Below are 17,403 nucleotides of genomic sequence, written 5' to 3'. Positions count from 1 at the left end.
CATGCACTTTCAAAACACTTTCAGGTACTTCTTTATTGAATCCTCACAGGTGCTCTACAATTCCACTTTGCAGATAAGGAAACTGAGGTACAGAGCCGCTAAATAACTTGCCCAAGGTTGCATAGCTGGTAAATGGTACAGCTGGTCTTTAAACCCCGGGTAGTGTGATTTAGAGCCCCTACTCTTAACCATTGTCCTACACTATCTCTTTTATAAAAGTGAGACAAACAATATTAATTAAAATTGCTAAACTGTATTGCAGGCTTCCTAGGTGCTAGGCATCTTGTAAGCATCATCTCATTTATTCCTCAAAGCAACCCTATAAGGAAGGTTCTAAGTGTCTAATTCCTGTTTGCTCAATGAAAGTAGGAAAGAAGAAATGAGGGATTTTAAAGGTGCCCCCTGACTAGCCCCGAGCCTCTAGTACAAGGGTCCCCAACCCCCGGGCCGTGGACTGGTACAGGTCCGCGGCCTGTTAAGACCTGGGCTGCACAGCAGGAGGTGAGAGCTGAGCAAGGGAGCGAAGCTTCATCCGCCGCACCCCATCGCTTCCCATCGCTCCTCATCACTCGCATTACCGCTTGAACCATTCCCCCACCCCGTCCGAGGAAAAATTGGCTTCCGCAAAACCGGTCCCTGCTGCCCAAATGGTTGGGGACCGCTGCCTAGGATTCTTGGAGGGTATACTTATCCCTACCCATAAGCCACCATGAGCAGTGACAGAGAATTATTCTAAGCCCTAATTGGCACGGTCCCTTGATCTTTGGGGCGTCCGAGTTAAGTAGAGCCACCCACGGGAAGAGTTCCTCCAAGGATCTGGATTAAAGGTATCCATGAGAGCTGAGATGTGTCAGGTAAACGAGCATCGCCACCAGCTAAAATGTGCACTTAGGGCTAAAGGTTCTAATAGGTACGAACTTCTTTCTTCTTTCCAAAGATATGTCAGCGTTCCAGCTTAGTGTCGGTGTTTGAGCCCTGGAGCCAGGGCGCTGGGGTTCAGACCCAAACTCTGTGAACCCCAGAAAGTCACTTCACCTCTTAAGTTTCCCCATCTGTAAAATGGGAATAAATAAACCCATGTAGACGCATGGTGAGGATTAAATGAATTAACGCACGTTAAGGGCTTAGAACAGCTCCTGGCTCCTAACTGTGGGTCATTGTTGGTTCTTGCCGTGGGATCCAGGCTTTCAGTGAGTTCCAGAAAACTTAGATTGCAGACTGTGACTTGTGGATAATTGAAGTGTTCTGGTGTATTTTTCCCCTCGCGGAATTCCTTACCCCACTTCCCATCTGTTTCCTACCATCTCACACTTAATTACAGTTCTCCATCTATCGCTCTCCCATTGTTTCCCGTGTGTTCTGCTTCCCCTGCGACAGCACATGGTGGCTGTCTCAGTGAATGAATGGTTCATACCTGGCTTCGTTTCACTAGACCTTAAAATAGAGCTGCCAGGCGTCTGTCACCCCCGCCAGACTGTGAGCTTCTCGACGCGCTGTAGCCGTTTCATCACTGGGCGCCTGTGGTGAGCGCCTGGCACCATGCCTGCACCTAGTAGGTGTCAGGAAATGTTTGTCGGATTTAATTAAACTTAACTGGAGTGAAAACCCCTTGCAGGAAGGAAAGGCCCACCTGTCTTCATTTTCTCTGCGTCCCCCACTGCACTTGACCTAAGGCTACAAGAAGCCAGAACTGACAGCCTTTCCTAAGCAAAGCTGTAAGGTTCTGGCTCCTGTCCTGCTCATGACAAGGCAGTTGGGGAAATACTCTCCAGACTCATAAGGCTAGTGAATTCCTAGCACGTGCTAAGCCCTTTCAAATCGATTAGCTGGTTCATCCTTCAAATGTGTCTGCCAAGGATTGATCCCACTTAGCAAATTGGGAAGCTGAGGTTCACAGTTTTGGTAACTTGCCCAAGGACACGGAGGTGGTGGTGACCTCGCTGGGACTTGGACCCAGGAGTGCCCGACGGCTCCACGTTTGACCTCTCGATAGCCCACGGTGCCTGGGAACGCCGGCTTTGGCAAACCAGCCGGTTGGTGGGCGGTGAGGAGAGCAGAAAGGGGGGCTGGTGGGAAGCGGGGCCAATCAAAATAAGTCAACTTTGGGGGGGAAAAAAAAGAAAGAGGGGAGACTCTTGGCTCTAACTGTCTCTCAAAGTCATGTACCTCTCCCGCTCTGTCCTCACCACGGTTGAAGCGACCCATATCTCTGGCTTAAACAGTGCTCTGTGTTTCTAGTCTCTTCAAAATGCAGCTCAGGGTGGATAGCTAGTGGGAAGCAGCTGCATGGCATGGGGAGATCAGCTCGGTGCTCTGTGACCACCTAGAGGGGTGGGATAGGGAGGGTGGGAGGGAGGGAGATGCAAGAGGGAGGAGATATGCGGATATATGTATAGGTATAGCTGATTCACTTTGTTGTAAAGCAGAAACTAACACACCATTGTAAAGCAATTACACTCCAATAAAGATGTTTTAAAAAAGAAAAATGCAACTCAGATCATGTCCCTGCTCTTGCTTGAAGCCTCCTTCCTCCTGCTCTCAGGACAAAGAAGAAAAACTCACAACCAGCGGTGGGCTGGCAAACCTGCTCTCTGGGGGCCTGGGGTGGGGACAGGGGAAGGGAACAAACAAGAAAGCCCTGATCTGCAGTGGTGGCTGATTTCCATGGCGGAAAGGTGCCCACCATGGCCTGTTCTGATCTAGCAGCAGTTTAAGAACTGGTCCACGAAATTCCCAGTAATGTCACAATCGGCTCTCAGGAGCTGGTAGGAAGCAGCCCCAGCACACCATCGCAAGCAGCGACCCACCAGCGGTGCCCTGCACGTCTCCCCAGCCCCAGCAGGCACCACATCCCCTCTCCTTGCCCTCCCACCGCACAGCCTGCCTTCCATCCCCCCTGCCCTGAGCCCACCGTCACGAGGCCTTTGCACATGCTGTTCCCTTCACCTGCCACACCTGTCCTCTGCCTACTCTTGCGTCACCAGGCACAGCACAGCGTCGCTTCCTCGGGCTTGAGTGGGTCCCTTTACATCCTGTTATACCTCCTGGTATCTGATGCACTTAGCACAGCTGACCGCGTGATTACTTGATTCATGGCTGTGTCTTCCCCACCAGGCTGTAAGCCCCGCGAGGCAGGGCCTTGTCTGTATGCCCAGTAGGGACATCCTTCTCAATGTCGTTGCTGCCAGTGGCATCCCCTGGAATTGTGCAATATTTGTCCCCCACCCCAATGGCCGGTGTGGGACCTGGCCCATCCTAGGTAATCAGTGAACTCTTCCCGAACCTTCCAGTTAAGCGTTGGTCTTCCTGTGCTTCTCTTTTGGGTAGCTCCTCCCACCTCCATTGAGGTGGTGGCCGCCGACACACCAGCCCCCTTCAGCCGCTACCAAGCCCAGAACTTCACGCTGGTCTGCATCGTGTCGGGAGGGAAACCAGCGCCCACGGTGAGTACCCCTGGAGGCGACCCTCCTCGTCCCTGCCGGGCCGCCCTCCTTTGTGGCTCGTCCAGCCGCCCCGTCACCATGGTGCCCACTCTACAGAATGATGGATAGAGGCCACAGCTTGCAAAAATGAACTCTGCCCTCTCTGCCTTGGTTTGACCCAGTCCACCCATCTGACCTACCCAGGCATCCATATGCCTCTCTTGCCCCCAGCCCCCTGGTACTGAGAGCCCCTGCTTCTCCTGGACCCTGAAATCTTTGAACTGCACAGTGAGGGTGGTCTGCAGGGCAGCCCAGCCTCAAGCACACCCCTACCCCAGTTATTGAACAGGATGGAGACAGATGAGGCCCGCAGAAGGCAAGGGATGTAGAGAGAGTCAGCCACTGTGTTCTTGACAGAGCTGGGACTCAAGGTCATGTCCTCCAGCTCCGAGTGCACTGGGGAGGGTAGGAAGGAGGGAGGAAAAGGCGGAGGAGGGAAGCGGAGGGGAAGAGGGGGAAACCCCTGTTTGGGCCAACTCCTTATTAGACCCACCCTAACCGCTTTGAGGTCTGTCAGTGCAGCTCACGAGTCATTGTCACGGCCGCTCTAAGGGGTGGGGGGAGGATGGGAGAGCATGTGGAGAGCTGTGTTCTAGCCCCTAATGTCACATGCCCCAAATGTCCCTGGGCAGGAAGACCTCCCCTCTGCTTCTCAGGTTCTTTGAGGAGGTTTAGGGCGTGGGCAACATTATAGTTTTTCAGCGTTTTTAGAAGCAGCAGCACCTGTTTGGTCTGATTCCAATACACGGAAGCCCCATGTTGAAAACATTTAAAAGTGAAGGAAGGGCAAGTTGCCCTCATGGGTCTCTGAGGCACCTCTGTGGAACCCTTAGAGTTCCCTGAACCATATTGAGAACCTATGGGCTACATGGTCCCAAGGCCAATTTTGACCTTAGATGATACTCTGAGTCTTGACCTTGTGAGTTTCACACATACCTAGGGGTGGGGCTGGAGCCTTGGGCAGGGGGGATTAGAGTTCAAGGCGGGGAGGCAGGGACCCTCCTCCTTCCAGACCCTTGACTGTCTCACAGGCAGGGTCCAGTGGGGTGACCTTGGGACCGGGCCAGCCCCACCCCAGGGCCAGCTGTCCAGGACAGGGCAGGAGTGGAGAGAGCCGAGACACGGCAGTGGGCAGGTGCCCAGAGGCACAGGGGGGCAGTAGGTAGGGGTGCAGAGATGAGCCTTGGATGAGGCCCATCTCCCTCCACCTGAACTTTACAGTCCTGAGGGCACAGACCAAAAAGCAGCTTCAAAGCCAGCGATTGGTGAGAGAAGAGCATGGTCCCAAGATTTCCCTTTGGAGCCCATAAAGAGGTCTGCCCTCTCGAAAATGAGACAAGCTGGCCTTTTTCCCCAAAGAAAAACTCCTTTTCTGCAGGGCACAGAGAAAGTCTCCTCACCGCCCTGGGGCTGCAGGAAGACACCCTCCTCCCCCAGATGGCCAGCTCCTGCCATTTAAGCTATAGCAGTACAATAGTCAAATATATATATGTAAAAAAAAAAAAAGAACCTATATATATATATATATATATATATATATATATATATATATGTATATCTGAAAGGTCCTCATCTCCCCACATGCCAGGCACCTTACGTTTGCCTGGGATATCAAAACTTGAAAGAATTCTTTGACATAAATTACAAACCCGCTTTTGAAGCACTTTTCAAAAAAAAAAGAAAGAAAAACCGCAAAGCAGGCTATGATGTGCATAAGAGATTCTTCGTTGGAGCTATAAATTGTGACAGATTCTGCGCACCCCACGTTTCATTCACCTCCCCCGACCCCGTCCTCCCCCGCGTCCTCCGGCTCCCTTTCCCCACTGGCACCAGCGTCCCCAGAGCTGCTTCCTGGCCTCCTCTCTCCCTGTCTCCCATCGATTGATTTAAAAAAATACACCCAATCCCCACAGGCCCCTGGCGTATGTACCAAAATAAAAAGACAGCAAATTAAATGAAATGCCGCCTCTCAAAACTCAAATCCCCTGTTGGCGGGGGAAGTAAGAAGATGCGGCCTTTCGCCTCATTCCACACCTAGCTCCTTCCCACACGCACACCTGTTTCCTGTCTTCCTCTCCAAAACCCCCAAGAGGCGCGCGCACACACACAGATCCTTTCCTCCTCCTTCTGACACATCTCACTTAATCTCTGGCGCTCCCCCACCTTCGCTCTCACCCACCTGCTCTCCCCAGGTGGGCACGGACCACCCCCTTGGAGTCCAGGGGGGCTGCCAGGGCCGTGTCCAGGGTGCTTTATCCACGCACTGTTCCTAAGTATCCAACAGCCTCATGAAATAAGTGCTCCATTCCCTTCACGCAGTAGGTGTTCTCAGTAAGGAAACTGAGGCTCAAAGAGGCTCACCAGCTCAGCCTCTGCCACCAGAGCCTGCGTGTCCCCACTGAGCCAAGCTGACTCAGAGCGCTTGGGGTGCTGGAGGGAGAGGGACAGAGAGTGGTCCATCTGGAAGGCTACTGGGAGGAGGAGGCTCCTGAAGGGTTGGACTCCTGTGGCCAGCTCCTCTGAGATCCCACCGGGAGGTCCATGTCATCGAGGCAAAATCTTTTCCCACGCCCTCCTTGCAATTTCAGGTTTATTTCAAACGAGATGGGGAACCCATCGACGCAGTGCCCCTGTCAGAGCTGCCGGCTGCTAGCTCTGGCCCCCTCCAGGACAGCAGGCCCTTCCGTGGCCTCCTGCACCGTGACCTGGACGACACCAAGATGCAGAGGTCACTGTCCCTGCTGGACGCTGAGAGCCAGGGCGGGCATTCCTACACAGAGCACCCCTCCCGCAGCCTGACCGCGGATCCCAGCATCCCCCTCCAGCCAACCACCGAGAACATCCCCGAGACGGTGGTGAGCCGCGAGTTCCCCCGCTGGGTCCACAGCTCCGAGCCCGTCTACTTCCTGAGCCACAGCCGTACGCCGGGCAGTGACGGCACCGTGGAGGTGCGGGCCCTGCTCACCTGGACGCTCAACCCGCAGATCGACAACGAAGCCCTCTTCAGCTGTGAGGTCAAGCACCCGGCACTGTCGATGCCCATGCAGGCAGAGGTCACGCTGGGTGAGGCTCCACGGAAGCCGCTCTGCAGGGCCCCTGCAGAGCCGCGCGGTGGGGAGCCTTGGAAGAGGGCGGGCTGCCGGCCACCACGGAGATGGGGAGGAGTTGGAGCAAGCCGGGGTCGGGGTTAGGCACGGAGGTCAGAGTCAGGCTATTGGGGAGGTTTGCTGAGCTGTGTTGGAGGACATGGAGGGAAATTACAGGGAGGTCTGGGGAGTTTGGTCCAGCAGGATCAAGGATATGGAAGTCACGGAAGTTTTGCTAGATCAGTGTTAGAAACATGGGAGGTTTTCAAGATTGGAGATGGAACGGGACAGTCCCAGGGAAGTTTGCTCGGTGAGTAAAGAAGACACAGGAGTTGGGGCTCATAAGGGAGAGTGGCTGAGTCAGGTCAGGAAACGTCCAGGGAAGGATGGGAACATAAGAGGTGGCAAAGGGGTTTTCTCGATTGAAATAAGAGAGCCGTGAGTGCAGGGACGGTTACTGGGTAAGGTTCCTAAGGGTGGCAGGTGGCAGGCTTGTCGGATTAGGGTCAGGAATACTGAAGGTAGCTTTGCCAGCTTGGGGTAGGGAGCATATAGGACGCGGGAGAATTGCTGCTCCTGCTTACGCTTTTAAGTACCATGGAAACCCTGTCATCTGCAGGGCTGTGGGACGTGGGCACAACCAGGAAACTGGACACCCAGGGATAGCTCAGCCCGAGAACCCAATCCCCATCTGGGAGCTGCTTCCTCTTCCCACAGAGCACCAACTCTGCATGTCCCCACAGTAGATCCTTGTCTCCTCTTGTACATCTCCTCCCAGCTGAGTAAAGGCAGGGAGACGGGACATGTGGAATCTTCTCTACTAGAAATATGAGGCTCTCAGAGCCAGGATTGGTATTGACTGGGGTGGGGTGGGGCAGGGAGGTGGACACACTGACCCGGTGCTGGCCCTCTTTGCCCACAACCCTCTGGGCCTTGGTCTTCAGTACCCAGCAGCTCAACCCAGAGCCCGAGATGCCGGGGCTTGTCCCCTGCATCTCCTGCAGTGGTGAAGAGCTGCATGGAAACATCCACAGCCCTTAACTGAGGCCCCTCACGACCGAGGACAGAGAGCGATATCGGACAAGGGTTGAGACCCCAGCCTGTGTCTGGGGGTCCAAAGGCCGTCTCTGTTTTTAGCAAGTCCACCAGAAAACCCAGCACCAACTCTGCACCAAACACCGAGACAAAGATTTCACGTACATGTAACACCTACTCTGTGCCAGGAACATGTGCAAGGATTCTCTCGTTCCCTCCTCACAAGCAGTTTACCATGCAGTCCCATTTTACAGGTGAGCAAAACTGACGCTCGGTTTGGTGGGGTCCCTTTCTGTGAGTCACCAACTTATAAGTAGCAGAGCTGGGATTTCCAGCCAGGTCTGTTGGTGCCTTCTCCAATTCCCCTATGCCAACCACTGAACTTACCAGACCCAGGACTGGGCTCCCTTGCTGGCTATGGGGTTAGTTGTCTGAAGTCTGATTAAAATGGCCCTTTGATTCCCACGGGCCACTTGCCCACACAGAAAATAATAATAAGGGCTAACATTTACTGAACATCTACTATATACCATGGACCGTTGCTTTTCTCATATGAACACAATTAGTAACCCACTTACCCAATTGGTAATCCTCATGGTCACTCAATGAGGTCAGCATTATTAGTATCCCATATCACAGACGAGGCAACTGAGGCGCAGGGAGGTTAAGTAAGTTGCCCACGGTAAGTGGGGGAGGGTTCAAAGGCAGGCAGTGTGGCCCCAGTGTCTTGCCCTTAGCCTCCGCTCACTGTGCTGCCTCAGGGCATCTGTTGTCATGGTGCCTGCCCCCTGAGTACCATTCGCTCATCATGCCACAGAAACTTCACAAGCACCCCTTACGGCCAGGCCCTGTGCCAGGAGCTGGGATGGTCCCCAGGCAGAGCCTGCCCAGACCCCTCTCTCAGCCTTCCCACCTTGCCAGAACTCCCGCCCCCGGTTTCTCTGGACCCTCCATCCTTCCCAGAGTTCCTTCTTGCATTTGAACCTCCCTGTCCCCAAGATACAGTCTGTTTCCAGGCTGGGAGGCAGAGCAGCCTCGACCCTTCAACGGGATGCCTTGCCCATGAAAGCCGCCCAAAGCCCCTCTCGCCCAAGGCTCGACTTCCCATGGGAGGGCTCCCTGTCCCACCCCCACAGAGAATGAGAAAGACGAGACCAGACAAGGACTTCCGAGCAGCTGGAAAGGTGAGCTTGCAGTTCACGTCTCCCAGTGATGGACGGGGTGCTGCCACTGGCTTGTTCCACCCCCTTCCCACCCCCTATCCCAAGCCATAGTAAAGCACTTGCCTGCCCTGTCCCAGATTCCAGATGGTTCCCTTGACCTTGGTGTGCACCCCCAACCTCCATCATCAGAGCAAGAGAAAGGTGCACTCACAGGCAGTGGGCGTGACAGATATGTGTGTGCCCACGGGGAACTGGGGGACACAGCAGGGCCATCCAGGCGAACCCTTGGAGTCACCCACTTTCCCCCTCTTTTCTCCTAGCCAACAGCCAAGGCATCCTTAAGCCCTGGCATCTCAACCTCAGAATATATCCCACATCTACCCTGTCTCATGGTTTCCTCTCCGACCACCCAATCTAAGCACCAGCAGTTCCCACTGGATTATTACAGCAGCCCCAAAACTGGCCTTCCTGCTTCCACTTATGTGCATTTCTGTTCTCCACTCTGAGTGATCTAAAATATAAATCCACATACACACCCACCCAAAACTCTCCAATGGTAGACAGATTGATAGAACAAAAAAAGAGCCCAGAAATAGATCCACATATAGTCAGTTGATTTTTGATAAAGGTCCCTAGGCTGTTCAATAGGAAAAGAGAATGCTTCTTAATACATGGCCCAGGAACTACTGGATACACTTAAGGAGGAAATGAACCTGACCTCTACCACACACACACACACACACACACACACACACACACACACAAGAATTAACCTGAGATGAATCACAGACCTCAATGTAAAATCCAGCATCATAAAACTTCTAGAGCAAAACACAGGAATATATCTTTCTGACATTGAGATAGGCAAGGATTTCTTAAAGAGTCACAAAAAGCACTAAATGCAAATTTGAAAATTGGTGAATTGGACTTAATCAAAATCCAAATCTTCTGCTCCTAAGAAGATACTTTTAAGAAAGTGAAATGTGGTGAAATGGAAAAGCAAAGTACAAACTGAGAGAAAATACTCTCAGTACAGATATATGATGAGGGATTTGTATCCAGAATATATAAGGAACTACTACAAATCAATAATGATAACTCAAATTTTAAAGAGAGGATATACAAATGGGATATCCATTGGGATAGCCAATGGGATATCAGCATATAAAAAGATATATAACATCATTAGGGAAATGAAGACTAAAACCTCAGTGAGATACCATTTCACAACCACTGAAATGCCTAACATGGGAAAGACGGACAACACCAAATGTTGGCAAGGTCGTAGAACAATAAGAACCCTCATACAGGGCTGGGAGTATAAAACAGTACTACTGCTTTGGAAAACTAGCAGTTTCTTACAAAGATAAAAATACCCGCCCCTACTCTATGACCCAGCAATTTCACTCCTAAGTATCTACCCAAGAGAAATGAAAACATACGTCCGCAAAGACCTGAATGTTCACGGCAGCTTTACGCATAACAACAACAGCAACTGTAAAAAACCCAAATGCCCGTAACTAGGAAAATGGATGAGCAAATCTGTGATATATTCATATAATGAACCACTTCTCATCAATTCAGTTGAATGAACTCCTAATACACCAACAACATGGACAAAGCTCAGAAACATTGTGCTGAGCGAGGGCAGTTGGGCAGAAGAGTACAAACTGCACGATTCCGTTTATATGAACTCCTAGAACATGAAACAAACCTCTGAGGATAGAAAGCGGAAGTGTTTACCTATGGAGGGTGGAAATTGACTGGAAGGAGGCACCAGGGGACCTTTGGAGGGATGGGAACGTTCTCGAATTTGGTTGTGGTTCCATAGATGCTCACATTTATGAAGATTGGTCAACTTGTGTTCTTAAGAACAGTGCATCTCCCTTATGTGAGTTTCCTCACAACTTAAAAATATATGAAAGTCAGAACAAAACAAAATAATCCTCTAGACTTGCCGTCACATCTAAAATTACATCTCCACGCTGCTCATCTTTCACACTTGTCTCTGCTCCAGCTACAGGGTTCTCTCTTCCTTGAATATGCCCAGCTCAGACCCACCTCTGTGACTTTGCACTGTCCTTCCTTTCCGCCTCGATTAATCTTACCCCAGGTATTCTCAATCCCTCCTTCATCAGATCTCTGCTCAGATCTTCTATTCAGAGGCTACTTCCTTGAACACCCTATTTCAGCCGCCTCCTCCTGGGCCCATCAATTCCTTACTTTGCTTTGCTTTCTGGCATTGCATGTATCTCCACATGCAAGTATACGATATATTTTCTTATTGCCTGGATCTTCCACTAGAGTTTAAGTTGCATGTGGGCAGGGTCTTTACCTGCCTTGTTCACATGGCACAGGGCTCAGCACAATCTGTAACATACGGCTTAATAAACACTTCCCTAATAATCAATTAGTTAATACTTTTCTGGGTTGTTGTGAAGATTAAACAAGGCGTGCATACAAAGTGCTTGGCGTAGTGACAGAGTAAGTACTCAGTAAATATAAGCTACGTTGTTATTCATTATTGTGTCCCCAACATTGCCCTGCATAGCGATCGACACAGATTAGGCATAAAGAACTAGGTGGTTAGAGTAGATGAGTGAATGGGTGCGTGAGTGGATTAGTAGGTTCATGGGTAGGTATGTGGATGGATAAATGGATGGATGGATGTTATGGTGGAGAGATGAATAATATGATGGAGTGATGGATGGATGCATAGAATGAATGCTCGGTTGGATGAACGAATATGGATGCCTGGATGGGTGAATAAGTGGATGGGTGGGTGAGTGGCCGCCTTAGTGAACACCTAGAATTGCTGTGGTGGGGCGCCTAGAGGAGCTTTCCGTGAGATTTCACAAGGCTCTCCTTGCAGCAAAATGCTAAGGAGAGTAAAGAGAGCAGTTATATAATCAGGATTTTTTGTACGCCCCTGAACAGACGCACACCACGTCACATTTCACATTTCCATCTCATATCTCTCCCCCATTGTCATTTTCAGAGCAACTCCTCAAAGAGTAGGAGAGCAGTCTATTCTCCCCATTTACAGGTGAGAAAACTGAGGCCCAGCAAGTTGAATTGACTCATCCAAGTCACGTCACTGGAGAGTAGAAGACAGGCCTCAATCCTGGGTCTCCTGACTCCCACTCTTTCCTTATGTCCAGGGGTTGAGGGGAGGGAAGTCCCAGGGGCTGAGACCCTTCCTTCAGGTACCTTCGGTGATGTGTTCTAGGGGCAGGAGAGAGGGGCCAGGACTTGACCGCCAGGAGCCGTCGATGGGTGTCAGCGTGTGGTGGAAGCGTGCGGGTGATAGCAGCTGGCCTGGCTTCCGGAAGCATCTTGATGCAGCAGTGAGGGCAGGGGTCAGAGGGGCCACCTGCCACCAAGGCTCTTGCCAGCCGGCAGCTGCCAGGATCGAGCTTGGAAGAGTGAAGGCAAAGCAGACCCCTTGCCTACCCACCCTCTGCCTCTCGGGGTCAACTCCACACAGGAGCCTCTGGACCTGGCAGCCCAGGGCAGCAGGGGAGGGGTCTGGCTGCCCACGTGGAACAGGACATCCGGCTTTCCCCCTCCTCCACCCCTGGGTTCCAAGCTTCGCTCTAAAGACCTATGTAACTTCAGGTCCCGCCCCTGCCACTTCTTTGCTGTGTGACCTCGGGCAAACCACTGCCCTCCTGGGAGCCCGTTTTACGGCCTGCAAAGTGGGTTTCATGGCAACCTGCCTCATAAGCACCAAGATGGGTGAGACAGTCCTAGAATGAGGTCTAGCACATGTCAGGCACCTGATAAATGTGCGTTCCCTTCCCCTTGGGGCCAGGAGGCCCAGGTGCGGCCTGAAGAGGGTGGGTAAGAGGGTAAGAGGGTAAGAGGGCCTTTAGAAACCGAGACAGTTAGGAATCTGACCTAGGAGAGGAAGTTGTCTGCCGGGGCCCTCCTGCTCACGCTTCTCCGGGACAGGGATGCCCTTCCGCGCCCCCTGCTGGCTGCAGCAGGACAGTGCCATCCCAGCAGGTCAGGAAGAGGGGACAGAATGACACAGGGCCAGACCGCCCTATGCAGCGCTTCTCACCTGCAGAGGGACCTTGACAGCACTTGAATGTTCATTAAAAAGACGAGAAAGTTACTTGACTTCCCCAAGCCTTCATTGCCTTATGGGGACAATCTCAAGAGGTTGGAAGTGTAAATGAGGTCGTGCATAAAGCGCGTCACAGAGTGCAAGGCACTTAGGATGGTCTGGACAAACGTTAACCCTTAAGCCCACCATCTCCCGATATTCCTAACAACCCAGTGTGGTGGGCGGGCAAGGGTTGCCTTGGCTGTTCCCACCCTGTGTTTGGGGAAAGCCAGGGGAAGTGACTGGTCCAGGGGCACATAGACGAGGCTCCTTTCTTATGTGGGTGGATGCAGTGGCAGAAGCTGCCCGCACCTTCCCTGCCATTCCCTCCCCTCTCACAGGCCCGGCTTTTCCTGCTGATGCCTCCCTCCACCCCACACGGCCCTTCGGGTGTCTTGCTCGTGGGTTTTTTTTTTTTTTTTTTTTTTTGCGGTATGCGGGCCTCTCACTGTTGTGGCCTCTCCCGTTGCGGAGCACAGGCTCCGGACGCGCAGGCCTAGCGGCCATGGCTCACGGGCTTAGTTGCTCCGCGGCATGTGGGATCTTCCCGGACCAGGGCACGAACCCGTGTCTCCTGCATCGGCAGGCGGATTCTCAACCACTGCGCCACCAGGGAAGCCCTCGTGGTTTAATTAATAGTCCTTTGGTTTCATGAATGAAATGGGTCGGCAGTGACTAGGAAATCACCCACATCTGCCAGCTGCTCTGATTTCTGCTCTGAGAGCTCTGAGTGGGAAGGAGAGGCTCGGGTAGCAGGTGGGGCAGATGAGGAGAAGCCAGGCCAGCCCCAGGGCCTGGGGACAAAGCTTTTCTCCTGCCGCCACCTCTGGAAGATGTCCAAGGAGCGTGGCACAGAGCATGGCACTCTGATCAAAACCCTATCGCTGTCCCCTGGCCCAGGAAGCTCTGTGGGGTCTGGCCCAGTCCTCACCCCCATCAGCCCTGACCTTCCACCTCAGCGCCACGCCCTGGCTGTTCCCTCCACCTGGAACCCTTTTCAGGAGCTTCATCTCAGCCGAAATGTCAGCTCGTTGGAAGAGACACTCAGACCATCACTCCCCACTCGTTCGATTCTCCACACACTGCCATGGCTCTCCAGTAGTTTCTTATTCATGTACTTACTTGTGTATCAGATGTCTCCCCAACTAAAGTGTAAGCTCTGTGTTAGCAGGCATGTGTCTCCATCACCACCGCATCCCCAGCCCTGCCCCAAGGCCCGCCACACAGTTGGCTCAATAATCACTTGTTAGATGAATGAGTGAATGATGAGTGGGTCTGGCAGAAAGAAGTCTGGTGCGAACGTCATGGGGCAGGAGAAACTGGCTCTGTGGGTGACCTTGGATAAGCCTCTTCGCTACCCCTGGGCCTCAGTTTCCCAATCTGAAACCTGAGAGGGCGGACTCAGCGATCCCAGTGGCTCTTCCATCCCCGATATGCTCTGGTTCATAGGAGGGCAGCACCCTTGGGCATCTTGTCTCCCAAGTTCAGAGAAGTTAAGGGGCTTGAAAGACGTGATACAAGCAGGTGAGGAAGAAAGGCAGGGAGGACACAGGCCAGGCCCAAGGAGGGAGATGGTTCCTCCCACGTTTTGCCACCTTCCACTCACCTCCAACCCAGAGATTCCAGAAAAACCCCACTGGGCATATTAACCTGGTAGAAGGCTCTCTGGAGCCAGAGTAATGAAACCAGAAATTTCATCCCAGTTCTTCTTCACTGTGTGAACTTTGGCAAGTCACTTCCCCTCTCTGAGCCTCAGTTAACCCAGCTATACAATGGGGATGATAATGGCAGGACCGCACCTCACAAGGGTTTAATGCAGGTAGGAGGGTGGGTGTGGTTTAATGCAGGTAGGTACTGGGTGCTGGAACGGGTTTCTCCCCGTTAGCAGCTGAGTCGTCTCCCAGGTGGCACCTCCCTTGGGTGTCCCTGACTCCACTGTCCCCTGGGCTGCTCCGATCTGACCCCCTGTTACACCGGTTTGTTCTTGTCTTTTGACCCCACCGAGAGTGAACCCCACAAGGAAAGGGATTGTGCTCTGTACACCATTACATCCCCAGGTCCCAGCCAGGGCTCGGGAAGTGTGTATGAATGAATGCAGGCATCAGTGAATGATCTGGATGGGAACTTTCTCTTCCGTTCCCCCAGCGCCTCTTTTCTTTGCTCAGTCTCCTCTCCCCTGCACAAGCACACACCTCTCTGACCTGGCCTTCCTCTCCCTATAGCTGCCCCCAAAGGACCCAAAATCATGATGGCGCCCAGCAGAGCCCGGGTCGGGGACACGGTGAGGATCCTGGTCCATGGATTTCAGGTCAGCCTCTCTCTGAGCATCTGCAAGGGTGGCGGGAGGTCATCAGGGAACAACGGGGCACCAGCATCCCTGGCAGCATGCTCGGAGACCCTGCCCTTGCCCTCCAGCACAGCCAGCTGGTCTCAGTCTCCTAATCTGTGTAACGGCAGAATTGGCTTCCACGAGGAATGGCATGGGGTGCACGCACGGATTTGCTCGCCCACCTACCACTAGAGTAGACATGGCTCACGCATCTTGACATCCCTTCCAGCCCTAGAGTCCTTTCCTTCCTGGGGTCTGGGCAGCCAGTCCCAACCCATCAGATGAAAATGTGTTACCCACCCTGGCCAGGCCAGGCCTCTGGCCCCTTCCTGCTCTGGCAGAACGGTTCCTCCTGTGACCCGACTCTCTCCCGCTCTGGCCAACAGAATGAAGTCTTCCCAGAGCCCATGTTCACATGGACGCGGGTCGGGAGCCGCCTCCTGGATGGCAGCGCTGAGTTTGACGGGAAGGAGCTGGTGCTGGAGCGGGTTCCCGCTGAGCTCAATGGCTCCATGTACCGCTGCACGGCCCAGAACCCTCTGGGCTCCACCGACACACACACCCGGCTCATCGTGTTTGGTACGCTTCGCCCAACTAGCGGATCGGGAGGGCTACCCGGGGAGGCCCCTGGTTGGAGCTTTCCCAAGGAGGAGGGAGCGGTAGGGGCCCAAGTCCCGTAAATTTGCCCCGAGAGGGTGCCCCACAGGGAAGCACTACAGTTCAGTGGTTAAAACCATAACAGCTTTGGAGCTAGAGAACCCTGGGTTCACATCCCAGATCCACCACTTGGCAGCTGGGCGATGCTGGGCAAACTGTTTCCCCTCCCTCAGTTTTTCCATCTGTAGAAAGGGGCTGATACCGCCCAGCCCGCAGAGGCTGTGTGGCTGCCCTGAGAGGGTGCACACGACCCCACACGGCGGGTGCTGGATGAGGGGGCCTCCTTTGCCAAGTTCCGAATGCCATCCACGCTCTAGCTCTCTTTCTGTTCTTCCCGACAGAAAACCCAAATATCCCCAAAGGAACGGAGGACTCCAATGGTAAGTCTCCACTCTCAGAGCTTCTAGCTTAAAAGCTCTGGTCCCCCAAACGGCCCCTTTGTATGACCTTGCCCCTCCCTCATGCCGTAGGCACATAATTGACCTCTAGTTGGGCAGAGTCTGGGTCAAAGGTCAGGCGTGGGCACTAAAGCAATTAAGCATCCCTAAGCAGCTGGCAGGGATTTCTAGGGACCAAGTCTCTCTCAGAGAGCTCAGCGGCCGTGGTCCCAAGAAGCTGCGTCTAGCGTTGACCTCGAGGTTGTGATCCGGGGCCCTTGACCACTTCATAGGATGGGGGGGCCCTTTATACTGCCCTCCCTCAGCTGCCCCCGAGCTGGGCACCACCCCATGGGACACAGACACTCCCCCCAGGCCTGCCAGCCCTCCCTTTCCCGCAGTGAGCCAATGTCACAGTGCATGATGGAGGCCCCCCCACTCCTAGTTCCCACCGCAGTGTCCTGATGGCCACCAGGGGGCCTGACCTCCACCCAGGGGGCCTGACCTCCACTCAGCAGGCCTGGGGCAGGGAAGAGATCACGCACAATCAGGTGGGACAGATGGCAGAGCTAGGATTTGAACCCAGCCCATCCTAACACTGAAGTCCAGACTCTTGGCCGGGGCCCTTCAAAGCTCTGCGGTCCGCAGGCTCCACACACACCCGTGCCCCCCAGAAAGCAAAGAGGGTGGGTCCCAGGCCCTGACGCTGCTCCCTGCACAGGTTCCACGTCTGGCCCCGCTGGCATCCGGCTCACCTTGGTGCTTGCCCTGACAGTGGTCCTGGAGCTGACGTGAAGGCTCAGCCCTGCTCCCTCCATTCCATCTGGCACTGCCATCTCTGCAATTGGTTTTCATTTCTTTTCTAAACTATTTCCAGTCTTGTTCTTAGTCTCTTTCTGTCCATGTCTTGGCTTCTTTGGTCAGTTTAATTAAAACAGAACATTTTTCCCCACCTCGGTCTGTGGCTCTGTATTCTTTCCGTTCTATAGCAGCAACTGGGCACCTCCGGACATGCAACCTTGGGACGGGCACTTTTCCATTTCCAGGATGGGGGCAGGGATGGGAAAGCCAGAGTCGGGGCTGACTCCCCCAGGAGCCCTGGTTGCTGATGAAAATGAAAGGGAGAGGGCTGTGGTTCTGAGTCATGAGAAGTTGGGTCGGGG

The 17,403-nt window shown here is 53.3% G+C and overlaps 1 protein-coding gene across 1 annotated transcript in view; it reads left to right on the top strand.

Moving 5' to 3' along the window:
* IGSF21 (immunoglobin superfamily member 21) overlaps positions 1–17,192 on the top strand; it is a 246,849-nt gene extending 229,657 nt beyond the window's left edge. The window contains exons 5-10 of the mRNA XM_059058730.2: positions 3,328–3,443; positions 6,071–6,545; positions 15,100–15,185; positions 15,593–15,785; positions 16,205–16,243; positions 16,962–17,192. Of these exons, the coding sequence (XP_058914713.1) occupies positions 3,328–3,443; positions 6,071–6,545; positions 15,100–15,185; positions 15,593–15,785; positions 16,205–16,243; positions 16,962–17,035 (983 nt within the window). The 3' untranslated portion in view covers positions 17,036–17,192. The remainder of the gene's footprint in view (positions 1–3,327; positions 3,444–6,070; positions 6,546–15,099; positions 15,186–15,592; positions 15,786–16,204; positions 16,244–16,961) is intronic.
* Positions 17,193–17,403: the final 211 nt, after the last annotated feature.

This window comes from Kogia breviceps, chromosome 1 (genome assembly GCF_026419965.1).
Source record: "Kogia breviceps isolate mKogBre1 chromosome 1, mKogBre1 haplotype 1, whole genome shotgun sequence".
Taxonomy (NCBI): Eukaryota; Metazoa; Chordata; class Mammalia; order Artiodactyla; family Physeteridae; genus Kogia; species Kogia breviceps.
The sequence above is the reverse complement of the archived record's forward strand: the minus strand, read 5'-3'. Positions and strand labels throughout refer to the sequence as shown.